Here is a 20,172-nt window from a genome sequence, read left to right as displayed (position 1 = left end):
CTTTTCTTTTCTTTTCCTTTTCTTTCCTTTTCTTTCCTTTTCTTTCCTTTTCTTTTCTTTCCTTTTCTTTTCTTTCCTTTTCTTTTCTTTCCTTTTCTTTTCTTTCCTTTTCTTTTCTTTCCTTTTCTTTTCTTTTCCTTTCTTTCCTTTTCTTTTCCTTTCTTTTCTTTTCCTTTCTTTTCTTTTCTTTTCCTTTCTTTTCTTTTCTTTTCTTTTCTTTTCTTTTCTTTTCCTTTCTTTTCCTTTCTTTTCTTTTCTTTTCTTTTCTTTTCTTTTCTTTTCTTTTCTTTTCTTTTCTTTTCTTTTCTTTTCTTTTCTTTTCTTTTCTTTTCTTTTCTTTTCTTTTCCTTTCCTTTCTTTTCTTTTCCTTTCTTTTCCTTTCTTTTCCTTTCTTTTCCTTTCTTTTCCTTTCTTTTCCTTTCTTTTCCTTTCTTTTCCTTTCTTTTCCTTTCTTTTCCTTTCTTTTCCTTTCTTTTCCTTTCTTTTCCTTTCTTTTCCTTTCTTTTCCTTTCTTTTCCTTTCTTTTCCTTTCTTTTCCTTTCTTTTCCTTTCTTTTCCTTTCTTTTCCTTTCTTTTCCTTTCTTTTCCTTTCTTTTCCTTTCTTTTCCTTTCTTTTCCTTTCTTTTCCTTTCTTTTCCTTTCTTTTCCTTTCTTTTCCTTTCTTTTCCTTTCTTTTCCTTTCTTTTCCTTTCTTTTCCTTTCTTTTCTTTTCTTTTCTTTTCTTTTCTTTTCTTTTCTTTTCGACAGGCAGAGTAGACAGTGAGAGAGAGAGAGACAGAGAGAAAGGTCTTCCTTTTGCTGTTGGTTCACCCTCCAATGGCCGCTGCAGCCGGCGCACCACACTGATCCGAAGCCAGGAGCCAGGTGCTTCTCCTGGTCTCCCATGGGGTGCAGGGCCCAAGCACTTGGGCCATCCTCCACTGCACTCCCTGGCCACAGCAGAGAGCTGGCCTGGAAGAGGGGCAACCGGGACAGAATCCGGCGCCCCGACCGGGACTAGAACCCGGTGTGCCGGCGCCGCAGGCGGAAGATTAGCCTAGTGAGCCGTGGCGCAGGCCCACAGTGGCTTTCTACCAGGGTTTAGGAATAAACATGCGAGTGGTAGTGTGTGTTATTTCAATGCACATCCTCGGTCCCTTTTTCTGCATTTTCAGACTTTAACAATCACCTTCATTGGAAACGCGGTTGTTCTGACTTCATGATTTAGAACTTTAAAGATTTTATTTATTTGAGAGGCACAATTATAACAGTGGGAGAGACAGAGAGAAAGGTCTCCCATCCATTGACTCTCTCCTCCAATGGCCACGACAGCCAGAGCTGAGCTGATCCGAAGCCAGGAGCTTCTTTCCAGGTCTCCCATGCAGGTCCAGGGGTCCAAGCACTTGGCCCATTTTCATTGCTTTCCCAGGCCACAGGCAGAGAGCTGGATCAGAAGAGGAGCAGCCGGAGCACAAACTGGCACCCATATGGTGTAGCAGTGCTGCAGCTGGAGGTTTAGCCTACTGTGCCACAGCACCAGCCCCCATAACTTAGAACTTTAAAGCTTATGTACAAGCATTCATGAAAAGTAGTCAGGAATTTCTTGTACCTACCAACGCTGAAAAAATTGTTTTGGCTTACAAAAATTGTTTTTAATACAGAAATTTCCATGAACAATTTAAAATGTGTCTTCATAAATTTAATTGAAATGTACTGAAATTGTTAGAATAGTCCACTGATAAAATGTAACTTATAGATCTAATTAAATTAAAAAATATGTAGTCATTACTAGCTATATGAGGCATTAATGGCTGGCATTCTGTAAATGTAATAATGGTAGATCCTAACTTAGGGTTGTGGAATTTCAGCATTTGTATCTATAGTCAGCCCTCCATGTCTGAGCATTGCACATCTGTGATGCAACCAGTCACAGATGGGAAACAGCTGACGTCGTGTGAGCGTGGGCTGTGTGCTCAGGGCTGTGGGGTCGCATCTCTGCTGACTGGGTGCAGACTTTGTTCTTGTCATTTCCTCTGGAGAATCCAGCGTAACAGTGCTTACCTGGCATTCACATGTGGGGTGCGCTGTCAGTAATCTAGAGCTGTCTAAAGGTGGTTTAAAGTGTGCCTGCCGCGGCGCACTGTCCCGTGTTGGGAGGGAGTGAGCATCTGAAGACTCCTGTATACTGTGGTCCTGGAGGCCCCCCCCCCTCCCCCCCAGTAATCCTGTTCTTGAAACGCCCTCAGGAACTGTTCAGGGCAGTCGCCCTCCCTGGCTCTTCCAAGTGAAATAAGCAATGTGCTGCCATCACACACTCTTTGCCAGTAGCATCGTGCGTACTCTTCAGTGGGTAGCTTTTCCCCCCAAAGACTTATTGATTGATTTGAAAGGCAGAGTTGGAGGGCGGGAGGGAGGAAGAGAGAAAGAAAGAGGAGGATGAGGAGGGAGGGAGAGAGAGGTTCATAATGCATGCTGTTTTATAAAGTCATCTGTCACTTGTGAAACAAATGTTTAGGAACCCCCACTTCTTAGCAAGGTGCTTTGTGGGGTACAGAGTTCCCGTCTTTGGGGAATTTAAATTCTGGATTGGGAAGTGCTAGCTGAGCTTGCGTGTTACTCGTCTGTAATTGCCGATTCTTTTTCCCATTTATTAAAACAAAAGCGATTGGGTTTTAGAGTCCAGTTTGTTTTTTAAGAATTATTTATTCATTTGAGAATTGGAATTACAGAGAGGGAGAGACAGAGAGAGAAATCTTCTATTTGCTGCTTTACTCCCTAAATGCTCACAGTGGCCACAAATGGGCCAGGCCAAAGCCAGGAGCCAGGAGCTTCTTCCGGGTCTTCCACGCGGGTAGCAGGGACCCAGGGACTTGGGTGATCTTCCACTGCTCTCGAGACACATTGGCAGGGAGCTGGTTTTCGCAGGTGGAACAGTTGGAACTTGAACCTGTGCCATATGGAATGCTGACATTGCAGGCAGCAGCTTAGCCCACTATACCACCGCGCTGGCCCCAGAGTCCAATGATCTCTTATTAGTGCAATGTTGGATTTGGTCTTACATCCTTAAAGGTAATCAGCAAGTTGATGTCAAGTTTATAAATGTACAGCTTGGCTACATTGCAAATATGCAATGTAATTGTTTTTATATCAATATATTTTCTTTATAAAGCTGATTTATAACTTTTAGAATTATGTTTCACAGCCTTTTGGTATTGCAAAATATCAAATGGAAATTGCTCTTTTAATTCTTCAAATTTAATGCCTAAGCTTTTTGCAGTTGTTAACCATGTATTTTTAGATATCATAGTTTTTCTTTTTTAACAGTAAATTTGGCTGTAAGAGGAAATGTTTATATTTTTGTTAATAGAGAACATTTTCTGTAACAGAGTTGATGTTTTTATCTTAAGAGTTTGGAGGGCAACCCAGTGCAGTGGGTTAACGCCCTGGTCTGAAATGCTGCATCCCTTAGGGGCACCAGTTCTAGTCCCAGCAGCTCCTTTTCTGATCCAGCTCTCTGCTATGGCCTGGGAAAGCATAGAAGATGGCTCAAGTCCTTGGGCCCCTGCACCTGCATGGGAGACCCAGAAGAAACTCCTGGCTCCTGGCTTCGATGGGCGCAGCTCTGGCCATTGCGGCCATCTGGGGAGTGAACCAGTGGATGGAAGAACTCTCTCTCTGTGTCTACCTCTCTCTGCAAAATAAATAAAAATAAATTAAAAAAAATCTTAAAAAAGGAGTTTGGAGGTAGGTCTTGAAAAGTGAATTGAATTGGCAGGCGCCACGGCTCACTAGGCTAATCCTCTGCCTGCGGTGCCTGTACCCCAGGTTCTAGTCCCAGTTGGGGCGTCGGATTCTGTCCCGGTTGCTCCTCTTCTAGTCCAGCTCTCTGCTGTGGCCCAGGAGTGCAGTGGAGGATGGCCCAAGTGCTTGGGCCCTGCACCTGCTTGGGAGACCAGGAGAAGTACCTGGCTCCTGCCATCGGATTGGCGCAGCGCCGGCCGTTGCGGCCATTTGTGGGTGAACCAACGGAAGGAAGACCTTTCTCTCTGTCTCTCTCTCCCTAACTCTGCCTGTAAAAAAAAAAAAAAAAAAAAAAAGTGAATTGAATTTGCACATAGATTTCTTGGTTGTGAGAAACAGCTAAACCCAGTTCATGGGTAGTGTCCTCACTGCACTCAGGTCACGGGTGGTGTCCACACTGACCCAGGTCACGGGCGGTGTCCTCACTGGAGTCAGAGCCTTCTCTCGTTTCTCAACTCCACCCCCCACCCCTCCCAAGAAAGAGCGGGAAGGGAGGCGGAGGGGGAGAGGTTCCTTTCTGATTGTGCTTTAAACAAGTTTTCTTTCCCTGCAGTAGATAGAGCTTATAGTGGAGGTTAGGCTCCCGCCGAAAGACCCGTTAGAAACGGCGGAGTTTATCTTCAGTGTTGTTTGAGCAGGAACTTCGTTTCTATTTTTGTTTTTCTGCTTTTACTGAGCCCTCACTCTGGCCGACCCTGTGCTGAGTGCTTGCCTCTGTTAGTGACTACGTCGGACAGTACACTGAGACTTTTAAAGTCTAGATCAGCATATCTCGAAATCCTAGGGGCCAGGGGTCAGCGAGGGGCTGGGGAGCTCAGTGGGCACAGATGGAAGCCACGTGGCCGTACAGCTGCTGACAGGAGAGAATCCGCGGAGTACTGCTACTGCGCCGGAATACACATAGGCCGCAGCATTTCCTGTGGCAGTTTACCCTGTTCTCATGAAATGCTGCCAGCCTTAGCGGTTGTGCTGTGGTAATAAATAAGTATTGAGAATTTATGAGGGTGCTTCAAAAAGTTCATGGAATAGAGAATTAAAATGAATTTATTGTGCAAAAAATTTGACATTACACTCAAAGCATACATGGCAAATATGTATTATGAAAAACTGCCTGAATTTCTATTTTTTTGATACCAAAATAAACTTAATTTGATTTTTCCATGAACTTTTTCTAGTGTCTTCATCGCAGCTGCTTTCCGTGTAGACTCTGTCCTTCACAACATTTTAAGTGTGGATTGTTGTTACGCACCTTGCAGGAAACCAGGGTGTGGAGAATGGCACTGGAGGAGACCAAATCCACCCAGTGCCCTCTCACACCCACAGCGCCCCCGTCCTTCCCACAGGCTCGCTCACTTAATTCTGTTACGAAAGTTCCCTCCAGAAATAAAATCTGCTGACGATGGTTTGTATATCAACATAGGCCTTAGAAGTAATCAGGAGATACCTGTTAGTTCCCACAGAGCCCGGCTTGCAAAGCACACATTCTCATTGCTATGTGTAACACTGATAAGCAGCAGGAAAGCCGGACGTCACTGGGTTCTTGTTTAAATCCTGAGGAGTGGTGCTCCCAGTGGCACGCCGGGGATCTGTGTGGCTTGAATGCTGTGTTTGTGTCAAAAGTGTGGTGACCTTTAACCATTGCCATCAGTATCCCATCCAATATCCTCTAAAATATTCCTGGTATCAGGAACGCAAGAGAGCGCTGGAGGCGGAACGGCAGGCCCGCGTGGAGGAGCTGCTGATGAAGAGGAGGGAGCAGGAGGCCCGGATCGAGCAGCAGCGGCAAGAGAAGGAAAAAGCCCGCGAGGACGCAGCCCGCGAGAGAGCCAGGTACCCCGTGCCGTCTTGCCGTCCCCAGAGAGAACATCCACAACCACTGGCTGTCGTGTAGATTTTTATAAAATGATTAAAAAGACAGAAATGGAATAAATTGTGATTTTCAGACATTGGACAGCATTCTCAAGAGCGAAACCTTTTGAAATTTTCTGTGGGAAGAGAAATTTGTTATTTCCAGGCTGAAAAATGGCATCTGATTCTGGCTGGCTCAAGCCCACGGGAATTTGGGGGAAGATGCTGGAGCCATACCTGGTGCCCTAGAGGAGCAGGACTGGACGTGGTCCGCACGGGCTGGGTCCTCTGGTGGGCACTGCTCATGTGTTCCGTCCCATCGGGATCAGTGTTCTGTGCCATTACCACCTTCGTAGCCACTCGTTTAGGTTTCAAAGACATAGGAAAAAATAATCACTTAGGTGTCTAAGTTCATCTTATTGGTGTGATATTTCTTGACCTCTTAATTGTACCAAATTTGATAGATTTGAAGACAGAGCTCTTTGCTATTATAGTTATTTGTCTAGTTGTCTGTGTTTAATAAAGTCTGAGCCAATTTTACATGTTTATGAGCTCTGTAGGTTTTCTTCATGAGGGGGACCTATTCATTTCTCTGTTAGGGTCTTCATTTCTTACTGATGTTTAGGAATTATCTTTACCAGATACTAATTCTTTGTCAGTTAACATATATTACAGCAGTGTTTGTAGGCTGTGATGTCTCTTGATTAACAGAGTTCTTGTTGGCAGTGTAGTAACTCGATGAGCCTTGACATTTGTGCCTTTTCATATTTATGGAATCACTTTATTTATTTTGACAGGCAGAGTGGACAGTGAGAGAGAGACAGAGAGAAAGGTCTTCCTTCTGTTGGTTCAGCCCCCAAATGGCCACTACGGCCGGCGTGCTGCGCCAATCCGAAGCCAGGAGCCAGGTGCTTCTCCTGGTCTCCCATGGGGTGCAGGGCCCAAGCACTTGGGCCATCCTCCACTGCACTCTTGGGCCACAGCAGAGAGCTGGACTGGAAGAGGAGCAACCAGGACAGAATCCGGCACCCCAATCGGGACTAGAACCCGGTGTGCCGGTGCTGCAGGTGGAAGATTAGCCTAGTGAGCTGCTGCGCCGGCCAAAATCCCTTTCTAACTTAACTCATAAGACAGTCTTCAAAATTTTGTGGTTTTATCATTAATAATAAAGTCTTTTTCTACCTGTAATAGTAGGCATTTGACCTGGCAGTTTCTTGGCGTGCCGGGGTTTGCTTTTGGCTCCAGCTCCTGACTTTAGCTTTCTGCTACTGCCATGAGAGGCAGCAGTGACAACTCGACTGACCGGGTGCCTGCCACCTGCAGGAAAGGTCTGGATGGAGTTCCAGACCCCTCTCTGGACCAGGGCCCTTATGGGCATTTTGGGGTTGAACCAGTGGATGGGGGCTTTCCTTCTGTCTGTCTCTCTCTCTCTCTCTCTGTGTCTCTCTCTGCCTCTCAAGTAAACAAAAATTTTAAATATACACACATATTTAAAACAGACATCTTACATAAGGTTTGTAGCTTTTTTCCATAACGTTCATTTTCACAGTTCCTGTTTCTTTTACATATGACCTGTTTTTAATCTAGAAACCTTGTTCTAGGTGTTTTGGACATCGAGTTTCAGGGTGCTGTTTTTCTGTTGATTTCGTTGTGATGGGGTGGCCTTCGGAATCTGGAAACTCACGCCCTTCGGTTATGTGAGGGAACTTGGATTTTTAAAAATGTGCATTTCCTCCACTCCACTTTTCTGTGTTTTTATGAAATGTCTTCCAGAAAACACTGGGCCGTCTGGTTTTGCTCTCTTTTCTTGGGCCTCTGCTTCTCTGGTCCATTTTTGTGAATTTTCATTCTATCTCAAGGACGTGCCAGTTGAGCTTTTTCAGCCTTTCTGATGATGTTTAAGTTTGCATGTTTTAAATTTACAAGCGTTATTTTCTCTGATTATTCATTTCTGAATAAGACATCCTCTTAGCTAGTCATCTTCCAAGTGTTTTCTTTCTACTTTTTTCTCTTTCTTTCGTGTCACTTCTGTGCGCTGGTCTCGGTCTCTGTGTTCATGTTAGAGGTTTCCCCGATACCTGGTGAGCCTGGCAGCCTGTGCTTTTTAAGAATGAGGGACACCACGACAGGACTTCCTGAGTACCGAGGCTCTCCCTCTGGTGTTCTGGGGGGACCCCACAGATGTCTTTCTGTTGGCCTTTTCTCTTACACTGCCCCCAAGAGAGGCACCGTGGGGCCCAGAGGGCGGCAGGTGGTGCATGAGCCTGGCTGCCAGTGCTGGGGGGCGGCGAGGTGGCCGGAGCCGTTGTCCACTGCTGCTGTCAGCCTGCCTTCTGCACTCCACCTGTCATGTGTGTTCCGCCCCCCTAGGCTGTGATCTCCCAGGCATCAGCTGGAGTAGGGAAAACATTTGGAGATTCCTGTTGCTTTTATTTATTATTTTTAAAAGACTTTTTTGAGTCAGAGTTGGGAGGCGGAGTGGAGAGGTTGAGAGAGAGAGATCTTCTGTCTTCTAGTTCACTGCCCAGATGGCCACAATAGCCCAGTCTGGACCAGGCCAAAGCCAGGTCTCCCATGTGGGTTGTAGGGACCCAGCACTTGGGCCATCCTCCAGTGCTTTTCCCAGGCCACTAGCAGAGAACGGACCAAAAGTGGAACCAGCACTCATCCGAGATGCCAGCACTGCAGGCGGTGGCTTTACCCATTACTCCACAGCACCAGCCCTTTCACTTGTTCACTTATTTTCAAGATTTACTTCATTTATTTGGAAGGCAGAGTGACAGGGAGAGACAGAGCGAGAAAGAGATCTTCTGTCTCCTGCCTCATTTCCCAGATGGCTGCCTAGGAACTGGGCGCTCCATCCAGGTCTCCCAAATGGGCCCCGTTCCCCTGCCTTCCCGGGAACGTCGGCAGGGAGCTGGGGTGGGAAGCACGGCTCTGCCGTGGGATGCCGGCATCGTTGGTGGTGGCTGAGCCTGCTGTGCCGTAGCACAGACGCCAGCTTCCTGTTTCTTCTAAGGCTTTACCAGTCTGCTTGTTTTCTTCCCCGGGCTCTTATGGAATTTTGAGGATAGACTTACCTTACTCAGACCTTCCGGCATCTTATATCCTAGCTGTCTCAGTTCTGCGTCTCAGTTTCTGAAACGTGCCCAGGGTTTATGATTATTCCCTTCCCTCTGTCCTTGTGAATTTTTGTCTTTTCTATTCTTATCCTAGGGTTTGGAGTGGATTTTTGGAAGGGAACAAAGTTAAATGCGTGTTTTTGATGCACCATATTTAAATGACAGTCCCAGAGCTCACGTTACATCCGTAGGTTTTGGAAATCGACATTCATAACCTTGTTTCCCAGACACTTAGTGGCCAACACACCCAAGACTTAGCAGGCATTCGGGGAAAAAAATAATCATTTAAGACAGTAGCTCCTTAGACTCTGTGTACTAATGCTGTTTGTTAACCTGAGGGGTGAGTTCCTAGCTTTGCTTCTCTTCTTGCAGAGACAGGGAGGAGCGGTTGGCAGCGCTCACGGCTGCTCAGCAGGAGGCCATGGAGGAGCTGCAGAAAAAAATCCAGCTCAAGGTCAGGATGTCATTTATTTTCAATCTGAATTTTTGGAGCTTCCCATGCAATGTGAGACTAAAATTTCATCTACAGAACAAAAATGTGAATAAATTTGTGTTCTTTATTTCTGGACCACAAGGCTCATATCATTTGGCTACAACATTTCTAACTCAAGGCTCTGAGGTCGAGCCCTTTGAGGAGAAGCCACTCCAGGTGGTCCCGTTGCTGCTAAGCCTTCCGCTATCGACTGGACGGCTGCAGCTAGGCTTCTGGTACTCACAGGTTTTAATCATGTGGAGGTGAACTGGGAGATGCTTCTTACAGTGTTTTCCTTGATTTCAGGCCTCATGCACCTCACAGCTGTGGCTTGGGCGATTATGATAAACTGAATGTGCTAGGAAATGTTGCCCACTGTCGGCACTGTCTGGCAGTGTGGAAGTTTCAGACCGTCAGGTACTTGCATGGTGGCTCCTCGCAGGGTAGGAAGCTGACCGTGTGGTCCTAGAAATGTATTCATTTTAATGCGGCAGAGATTTATTGAGCCTTGTGGGAGGCATGGGGCTGCAGGGGTGGGGGAGACACAATTCTGATCGTCCTGGGTGAGATACAGATGCCGTGCAGACAGCGGGTGCCTGCAGTGCTGCGGAAGCGTGGAGGGGACGCGGTGTCCCGCGAGGGGAGGCGATGGGTCTCAGGGTCTCGGAAGGAGGAGCTGGCGGGGTGTGCTGCCATGCAGCCTGGTGACGGAGGTGAGCACAGGGCAGGGCAGACACAGCTTTTCATGTGTTGTGACTCTGCTTTCCCTGGGATGGTTCCTGGAGATGTGGAACTAGAAGTGGAGTGGGGTAGGCTGAAGTCCTGACCGCCTTTTCAGCCCGTGGATAGCCTGGGCTGCACCTGTATGCTGACATTTCTCTCTATGTGTTACAGGAAATGCTTCCCAAAGTGGGTTGTGGGCAAATAAATTGTAAAATCTGCTAGATTTATGGAGTCACAGAGCATGGTGACGTGCCAGAGGTGCTATAAAGTGCCTTTGTTAAATGAAAAAAAGTTTTTAAAAATTTGAGAGACACAGCTCTCATGTGCTGGTTCGCTCTCCAGATGCCTAGAGCTAGGAACTCAATTCAGATCTCCCATATGGATGGCAGGGCCCCAGCCACGTAGCCATCGCCTGCCTCCCCGCAGGGTATGCGTCAACAGGACGCTGGAATTGGGAGTGCATCCGGGACTCCGCATTCGGGCACTCTGATAATGGAATGTGGGCGACCCTGCAGCGTCTCACCGCTGGCTCAGGCCCCGGAAGTTCCACGTGAAGACTGTTTTCCGAGTTTATTTCACCCTGGAACCTCTCCCACTAAACTCCTATTGCTACCCACTGGGAGTGCACCATAGGAAATATCACTGTGCGTGTGGGAGATTTTGAAGGGCTGTGTGTTTGCAAACCCCTGTCTTCAGTGTGTAAGTTAGCTTTCCCAGGCGTGGTGGAAATAGCGCGTGCCCGTGTTCTCGGCGCAGTCCGCGCTCTCTCAGTCTCCGCTTGCCTCCCTGCAGCACGATGAGAGCATTCGAAGGCACATGGAGCAGATTGAGCAACGGAAAGAGAAGGCCGCGGAGCTGAGCAGTGGGCGGCACACGAGCACTGACGACGCCCCCAAGCTGACCCCCTACGAGAGGAAGAAGCAGTGCTCCCTGTGCAGCGTCCTGGTAGGGGCCGTTGTCGGTCTTGGGGTGGTGGATTGTGATTGGTGACTGAAGCACGGAAGGACATGGTCTTCTAGTCTTTGAAAATGCACGCTAAGGCGCCTGCTTAGTGCCATGAGTTTCTTCCGTGGCTTGGAATGGAAACTTAGCAGTGCAGATGGTGCCTGCGGTCGGGGGCGGTGCCCTGGCCAAGCCTGCGGGTGCTGCTGAGCTGACCGCGGTTCCAGCGCTCAGGCTTGGGCCTGCGGTGTGCAGGGAGTGAGTTCCTGCTGGGCTTGCTGCTGTTTGACCACGGGCCTTCCAGAGCATTCTCAGAAAATACTTTTAGTCCTAGCGTGTAAATGCTAGAGTGGTCTCAATTTGCATGTTGCTTATACCAGACTGAGTGTGTAATTTTAAAAACTAGATACAATGTTTTCAGTTATATTGCTTTGTTTTTATGCTTCTAGATCTCCTCAGAGGTGTATCTTTTTAGCCACATTAAAGGAAAGAAGCACCAGCAAGCGGTGAGGGAGAACAGCAGCATCCAAGGGCGGGAACTCTCGGATGAAGAAGTGGTGAGCTTTGCTTTTGTTCCTTATGGCTGCTTGTTGGGCTCCTAGGAGTCCTCTTTTATCATAAAGACCTTCTTGTTGATACGTGTTCCTGTGACCATTTAAAACCGTATTTAAGCCCTAACGACCACTGCAATGCTATATAAAGATGGATTATTGTAGTCTACATATTACAGAAGATAAACACAAATGTAATTGGCATTTATATAATTTCTGTGTAAGAAAACGTTATGGTAGTTTGATTTAAAAAATATTTATTTTTTATTTATTTGAAAGGCAGAATTAGAGAGGGAAGAGACAGAGAGACAGGTGAGATCTTCCATCTGCTGATTCACTCCCCAAATGGCCACAGTGGCTGGGGCTAAGCCAAGCCAAGACCAGGAACCAGGAGCTTCATCTGGGTCTCCCACATGGATGGCAGAGGCCTAAGCACTTGGACCATCCTCTACCACTTTTCCTTGGCCATTAGCAGGGAGTTGGATTGGAAGTGGAACAGCCGGCACCCATATGGGATGCTGCCAGTGGCTTTACCCTCTACGTCACAGTGCCGGCCTCTGTTAAGCATTTTTCAAGGGGAGAAAACCAGTGAATGGAAGATGTCTCTAACTCTGACTTTTAAATAAATAAATAACTAAATCTTTTAAAAAGAAGAAAAGAGAAAAAAAAACCCAGGGGAGATCCTGTGGGTTCTTGGGGGCAGTGTGGGTGCATGCTGAACTGTGAGCACGTGTGAGGCGCTTACGTCGGCCGTGCTGCTTCCTCTGAGGCTGCAGTTGGCTCTGCTTAGACTTGGACCTGTGGCCTCTGGACGAGACCCTGAGGACCAGGCATGTAACTGGATAGACATGCGTGTATTAGCCTGTTTAAGGAAGGGAGTGCACACACGTTGGGGTCCGCGGAGGGAGGCGAGGCCTTGCTCTGGGTGGGTGCCGTCAGAGCAGGGGAGATTCTCAGCTCGCTTCCCTCACACGCTTCACCTGGGCGGCGGGCAGGACGCTGTGGGCGCTCCCCGGCGTCTGTCCTTGACCAGTGTCAGAGGCCGGCTCCCGAGAGAACGCTGGGCTCACTTCGGAGGGATTTTCCCCCTCAGGTGCCAACCACGTGGCGGCTCTGCATTCCCTGGTCTGTGCCCTCAGCTCAGTGAGATGGCTGCTGTCTGGGTACCCTGCTCTCCATGCCAATAGCTCGCACCGCCCACACAGCAAAAGGCCAGCGTGCACGTGCAGCTCACTTACTGCACACTCCTCGTCTTAGGGATCAGGTCTCCGCGGTCCTGGCCACGTGGGCCGCTCTCTAATGCCTCGAAGCGGTTGCTTTGTCTGTGCTGTGTAACTGCTGGAGTGGGAAGATTAGCCCGGTGCACGGCAGCTCACCCAGGCAGAAATCTGGTCTCCCGTGTGTTCGTGTTTCACGTTGCCTGGAACATAGTCACGGCTCTTAGTAAAAGCCAGTACATGCTCAGTGAGTTGAGTTGAACTCATCTGCAAGGTTATACGACGTAGTGTGAGGAGGGCCTCTGAGTTTTTCCTTCGTGAATACCAGGTGGTCTTAATTCAAGTGACATGGGACATGGGGCCAGTAGGTTGGTTTATTTCATATAGCATTTGTCCTTTTACTCAGATTGTGTGAGTGTTTGAAGAGAGTAGTATGCAGTTTTCTTTTTCACTTCAATCTTTCACAGTTACTCTGATTTTCTACTTGAGTTTGCTGTTTAGAACTGAAGTCATGTGTGTGAGGGAACCTAAAAGTTTTTGGAAAAATAGAATGTTTCAAGTGTATGTCGAGATTGGATTAAGATGGCGGAGTCGAGGGGAAGGCAGTTTTAAAAAGGGGAAAGAGTGCAGCCTCGGGAAGTTAGGGAGGAAACAGCAGAGGAAACTCTGCACAGATTGGAGGAACACAGTGGACCTACGTGGAGGGCGAAGGTGTGCACGAGGGGGACTCCACCAGCTGAGAGTCTCTGCTACAGCGTTGGAGAGCAAGGTGAGACTGGCCTGCAGCAGCCCAAGCCGCTGGTGGAAAAGCTGGAGGAGGAGCCCAGAGGGAATCCGGCTTGGAGCCCCATGGGGGATGGTGTACTTCCCAGCCTAGGGGAAAAAAACAAAGGAGGGCACACTTTCTCTCTGCCCGATCGTCCTGCAGGGACGTCCTGTAGCAGGCTGACAGAGAGAAGTCTGGACATGTGTAATAGCTGTGCCAGCTTGTGTCTGTGCCCTGCAACCAGCCAACTGGAGCGTCCTGGCTGAATCTGGTGTGGAGAACAGACAGGGCTGGGTGCTCCTGGCTGTGGGAGGCGTGTGTGCCGGGACTGTGAAAACACTGAGGCTGCGTGGGAGAACTCGGGGTGTGGCTGGGACTCTGGACAGTCACTGTGGGAGGCTCCACACACGCAGGGCTCCCTGGTTACCTGGCGAGGGACACTGCTGGGGAATCTGAGCTCCCACTGAGGACGGCACAGATCCTGTGTGTGGTCCTTGTGGCAGAGCAGATGAATAATACCCCCACTGCGCCAGCGCCCAGCACTGGTCTCCTTTGAGGAGAGGAGCTCGCTGACTACATTAACAGATGAGAAGAAACCTCCCCTCTGGAAAAAATAAATTACCACAGCAAACCTGTGTGTGTCGCCTCAGACATGCACTTCACCCCGGAGCGCTGAACAGAGCTCGCTGGCCACTCCCACCACACACCACACACCACACACCACACACCACTAGGTATTCCCTGAAAGCAGGCACTACACTAACGCATGCATAGTCCACAGATACAGGCCGCCACAGTGAAAAATCAAAGAAAACACAAATGCCCCCACAAATGCCAAATAACAATCACCAGTCCAAGAAACAAGAACAAGGAACACAACGTGACACCTCCAAAAGATGCGACATGCCAGATTGTGAAGATGATGAGCTTGAAGAAATGCCAGAGACGGAATTCAGAAAAGTGATCATAGGATTCCTGAGACGTAATCGTCAGCAAATGCACGAACTAATGAAACCCACACATGACCTGAGAGACAATTTCTCAAAGTTGAGATGTTAAAGAGAAATCAAAATGAATATTAGAAATGAAGAATTCAATAGAACAAATGAAAATAAAAAATACCATTGAGAGCCTTAAAAACACAATCTGTGAAGCAGAAGAAAGAATATCCGACTTAGAAGACAAAGCACAGGAAATTAAACAGTCAGACCAAACACAAGAAGAAGAAATTAGAAAACTAAAAAACACTGTTGGAAATCTACAGGATACTATGAGATGACCCAACATATGGATGCTAGGAGTTCCTGAAGGCATGGAAAGTAAAAAAGGATTAGAAGGCCTTTTTAGTGAAATAATAACAAAATTTCCCCAAATTGGAGAAAGAAAAGAACATCCAAGTAGAGGAAGCACCTAGAACTCCTCTTATAGACATGTCCAGAAAAGATTTTCACCATGACACATCGTAATCGAACTCACCACAGTAAAACATAAAGAAAAGATTCTAAAATGTGCTTGAGATAAATGCCAGATTACTTTTGGAGGATCTCAAATTAGTGTCACAGCAGACTTCTCATCAGAAACCCTACAGGCTAGGAGAGAATGGCAAGATATATTCTAAGTCTTAACAGAAAAAAATCTGTCACCCCAGAATACTGTACCCTGCAAAGCTGTTATTTATGAATGAAGGTGAAATAAAGATCTTCCATAACAAACAGAAATGGAAAGAATTTATCACCACCCATCAAGCCCTACAAAAGATGCTTAAGGATGTGCTGCACACAGAAACACATAAACATGGCCTTCACTAGGAAAGAATGCAAAGGAATAAAATCTCTCAGTAAAAGTTCAAAGGAAATTCAAATTAAAAAGTAGGAATAGTTTTCGAAAAATGGTAGGGCATTGTCATTACTTATCAGTAGTCATCTTGAATGTAAATGGCTTCAGCTCTCCAGTTAAAAGACACAGACTGGCTGAATGGATTAAAAAACAAAACCTACCTACCTATTTGCTGCCCCCAAGAAACACATCTCACCAACAAAGATGCATGCAGACTAAAAGTGAAAGGACAGAAAAAGATATTCCATGCCAACAGAAACCAAAAAAAGAGCTGGTGTTCTTTTATCAGGCAAAGTAGACTTTAACACAAAAACTGTTAAGAGAGACAAAGGAAGATACTATGTAATGATTAAGGGATCAATTCAACAGGAAGATGTGACTATTACAAATGTACATGCACCTAATTATAGGGCATCTGGCTGTTTAAAAGAAATGTTAAAGGATTTAAAGGGAGACATAAACTCAAATGTAATAGTAAGGGGGGGATTTCAGTACCCAGCTTACAGCAATGGACGGATCCACCAGACAGACATTCAGCTAGGAAACAGCAGAGTTAATCGACACTATAGACCAAATGGACCTAACAGATATCTACAGAACTTTTCATCCTGCAGTTGCAGAATACACAGTCTTCTGAGCAGTACATGGAACCTTCTCCAGGATTGATGACATGCTAGACCATAAAGCAAGTCTCAGCAAACTTAAAAAAATTGAAATCATGCCACGCATCTTCTTGGATCACAAGGGAATGAAGCTGGGAATCAGCAACTCAGGGATCTCTAGAATGTATGCAAACACATGGAGACTGAACAACATGCTCTTGAATGAACACTGGGTCATAGAAGAAATCAAAAGAGACATCAAAGTACTTCTGGAAACAAATGAAGATGACAGTACAACATATCAGAACTTATAGGATACAGCAAAAGCAGTGTTAAGAAGAAAATTTATAGCAATAGGTGCCTACAACAAGAAATTGGAGGGACCAAATACATGAGCTATCCATGCATCTCAAGGATCTAGATAAACAACAAAAAACCCAACCCAAAACTATAGGACAAAAGAAATAATTAAAATTAGATAAAAATAAACAAAATGGAAACAAAAATTACATAAGATCAACAAAACGAAGAGCTGGTTTTTTAAAAAAATAAAATCGACACACCATTGGCCCAGCTAACCAAATAAGGAGAGAGAAGACCCAAATCAAAAAATTAGAGATGAAAAAGGAAATCTAACAACAGACACCACAGAAATAAAAAGAATCATCAGAAATTACTACAAACAGCTGTATGCCTACAAATTGGGAAACCTAGGAGAAATGGATAGATTCCTGGATACATACAACCTACCTAAACTGAGCCATGGAGACATAGAAAACCTAAACAGACCCATAACCAAGATGGAAATTGAATCAATAACAAAGACTCTCCCAACAAAGAAAAGCCCAGGACCAGATGGGTTCACTGCTGAATTCTACCAGGCATTTAAAGAAGAAGTAACTCCAATTCTTCTCAAGTTATTCAAAACAATTGAAAGGGAGGTAATCCTCCCAAGTTTTTTCTATGAAGCCAGCATCGCCTTAATTCCTAAACCTGAAAAAGATATGAAAGAGAAAGAGAACTACAGACTAATTTCCCTGGTGAACATAGACACCAAAATCCTCAACAAAATTTTGGCCTATCAAATCCAACAACACATTGGAAAGATCACTCACCCAGACTGAGTGAGATTCATCCTGAGTATGCAAGCAAGGTTCAACAGTCACATATCAATCAATGTGATACATCACATTAACAAACAGAAGTACAGAAGCCATATGATTGTGTTAATAGATGGAGAGAAAGCAGTTGATAAAATAAACACCTTTTCATAATGAAAACTCTAAGCAAACTGGATATTGAAGGAATATTCCTCAGCACAATCAAGGCAATTTATGTCAAACTCATGGCCAGCATCCTTTTGAATGGGAAAAGTTGAAAGAATTCCCACTGAGATCCGGAACCAGACAAGGATGCCCACTTTTGCCATAACTATTCAGTATGATCCTGGAAGTTTTAACCAGAGTCATTAGACAAGAAAAAGAAATCAAAGGGATTCAAATTGGGAATGAGGAATGCAAATTATCCCTACTTGCAGATGACATGGTTCTATATATAGGGGATCCAAAAGACTCCGTCAAGAGACTATTGGAACTCATAGAGGAGTTTGGTAAAGTAGCAGGATTTAAAATCAGTATACAACTATCAACAGCCTTTGTATATAGACAATGCTACGACTGAAAAAGAACTTATAAGATTGATCCCATTCACAATAGCTACAAAAAGATAATCAAATATTTCGGAATAAATTTAACGAAGGATGTCAAAGATCTCTACATTGAGAATTACAAAATTAAAGAAATAGAAGAAGATAAAAAAAATGGTAAAAATCTTCCATGTTCATAGATGGAAGAATCAATATCATCAAAATGTCCCTTCTTCCAAAAGCAATTTACAGTTTAAATGCAATACCAATCAAAATACCAAAGATATTCTTGTTAGATCTAGAAAAAATGATGCTGAAATTCATAGGGAAACACAGGAGACCTTGAATAGCTAAAGCAATCTTATACAAGAAAAACAAAGCCAGAGGCATCACAATACCAGATTTCCAGACATACTGCAAGGCAGTTACACTCAAAACAGCCTGGTACAAAAACAAATGGATAGACTAATGGAACAGAATAGAAACGTAAGCAATCAATCCAAGCATCTACAACCAACTTGTATTTGACCAAGGATCTAAGATCAATCCCTGGAGCAAAGACAGTCTCTTTAGTAAATGGTGCTGGGAAAACTGGATTTCCACATGCAGGAGTATGAAGCAAGACCCCTACCTTACACCTTACATGAAAATCCATTTAAAATGGATTAAGGACCTAAATCTATGATCTGATACCATCAAATTACTAGAAAACATTGAGGAAACTCTTCAAGATATTGCATAGGCAGAGTTCTTGGAAAAGACCCCAGAGGCACAGGCAGTCAAAGCCAAAATCAACAAATGGGATTACATCAAATTGAGAAGCTTCTGTACTGCGAAAGAAACACTCAGGAAAGTGAAGAGGCAGCTGACAGAATCAGAGAAATTATTTGCAAACAGTGCAACTGATAAAGGATTAACAACCGGAATATATTAAGAGACCAAGAAACTCCACAACAACAAAGCAAACAACCCAGTTAAGAAATGGGCCAAAGACTTAAACAGACTTTTTCAAAAGAGGAAATCCAAATAGCCAACAGACACATGAAAGAATGCTCAGGATCACTAGCCATCAGAGAGATGAAGTCAAAACCACAATGAGGTTTCACCTCATCCCTGTTAGAATGGCTTTCATACAGAAATCAACAAACAACAAATGCTGGTGAGGATGTGGGGGAAAAACTACCCTAATCTACTTTTGATGGGAATGTAAACTGGTAAAACCACTTTGGAAATCAGTGTGGAGATACCTCAGAAATCTGAGCAGGCCTACCATTTGACCCAGCCATCTCACTCCTGGGAATTTACCTAAGGGAAATGATGTCAGCAAACAGAAGAGTTGTCTGTACTTCCATGTTTATTTCAGCTGAATTCACAGTAGCTAAGACATGGAATCATTGAAAATTCCTGTAACTGAAGACTGGATAAAGAAATTATGGGATATGTGCTCTATGGAATACTACACAGTGGTAAAAAAAAAATGATATCCAGTCATTTGCAACAAAATGGTTGAATCTGGAAAACATCAGACTTAGTGAAATAAGCCAGTCCCAAAGGGACAGATACCATATGTTCTCTCCGTTCTGTGATAACTAATAGAGCACCTAAAAGGAGATCTGTAGAAGTGAAATTGACACTTGGATAAGTAATAACTGGAATAACCTCGTCTTGACTGTCGTGGAACAGTTTTTGCTTTATTTTCTTATTGGAGAATGAGACTGGGAATGGGAGAGGGAGAAGGAGATGGGGTGGGAGTGGGGTTGGGAGGGCTGGTATGATGGGAAGGATCACTGTTTTCCTAAAGTTGTGCTTAGGAAATTTGTACTCATTAAATAAGTTTCTTTGGGGGGAAAAAAGAAAATGTGAATTTTTTATGATTTATTTATTTATTTGAAAGGTAGAGTGACAGAACGAGAGAGAAAGAGACCTTCCACTCTCTGGTTCACTTCCCAATTGGCCTCAATGACAAGACTGAAGGCAGGAACCCGGAACTATATCTGAATATCACACATGGGTGCAGGGGCCCAAGCACTTGGGGCATCTTCCACTGCCTTCCCAGGTGCATTAGCAGGAGCTGGATCAGAATTGGAGCTACTGGAACTCCGAGCCCTGCTCTGATGTGGGACGCTGGTGTTGGCATGCAGTGGTTCACCCTCCTGCACATGACATTGACCCCTCCACGAACCTTTAACCTCTTCACATATGTGCTCCACTTTTGAAAATCAGCCTTTAGAAGATCTGGTTTTTACTATAAATGGAAGAATTTCCTTTTAATGAGTTTTACCTTTTAATTAATTGTGGCAATCATTATCACTATAAAGGAAATTGTTTCATTTATAAGAGTATTTATAATTATGTTCCCTTATTAATAGAGCTAAATATACAAAAATTATTTAAAATTTTTCTAGAGTATTCTGTTGTATAGAAGTAAATTCTGTGTTTTTATTTCAATGAAAATAGATGAGAGAGAAATAATATTAGATTCATGCACTGTGGGAAAAATGTGCAATATTATCTGATTTTTACGGCTATCACAACAGTCTGATGTTTAGCCATTGTGGTCTGAGATTGATTGGTATGTTCATTTTGTGTACTGTTTCAGTTTAAAGGAATTAAATTTTTTTAGGGTTCTTACTTAATTCATGTAGTTATTCCTGGTTATAGCCCTTTC

The 20,172-nt window shown here is 44.9% G+C and overlaps 1 protein-coding gene across 7 annotated transcripts in view; it reads left to right on the top strand.

Moving 5' to 3' along the window:
- SCAPER (S-phase cyclin A associated protein in the ER) overlaps positions 1-20,172 on the top strand; it is a 439,677-nt gene that overhangs the window by 162,289 nt on the left and 257,216 nt on the right. For all 7 annotated transcript variants that reach the window (XM_070054635.1, XM_051834595.2, XM_070054632.1 and 4 more), the window contains 4 exons: positions 5,468-5,610; positions 9,123-9,204; positions 10,738-10,890; positions 11,337-11,444. In XM_070054635.1, coding sequence (XP_069910736.1) covers positions 5,468-5,610; positions 9,123-9,204; positions 10,738-10,890; positions 11,337-11,444 — 486 coding nt within the window. The remainder of the gene's footprint in view (positions 1-5,467; positions 5,611-9,122; positions 9,205-10,737; positions 10,891-11,336; positions 11,445-20,172) is intronic.

This window comes from Oryctolagus cuniculus, chromosome 12 (assembly GCF_964237555.1).
Source record: "Oryctolagus cuniculus chromosome 12, mOryCun1.1, whole genome shotgun sequence".
Classification (NCBI taxonomy): domain Eukaryota; kingdom Metazoa; phylum Chordata; class Mammalia; order Lagomorpha; family Leporidae; genus Oryctolagus; species Oryctolagus cuniculus.
The sequence above is the reverse complement of the archived record's forward strand: the minus strand, read 5'-3'. Positions and strand labels throughout refer to the sequence as shown.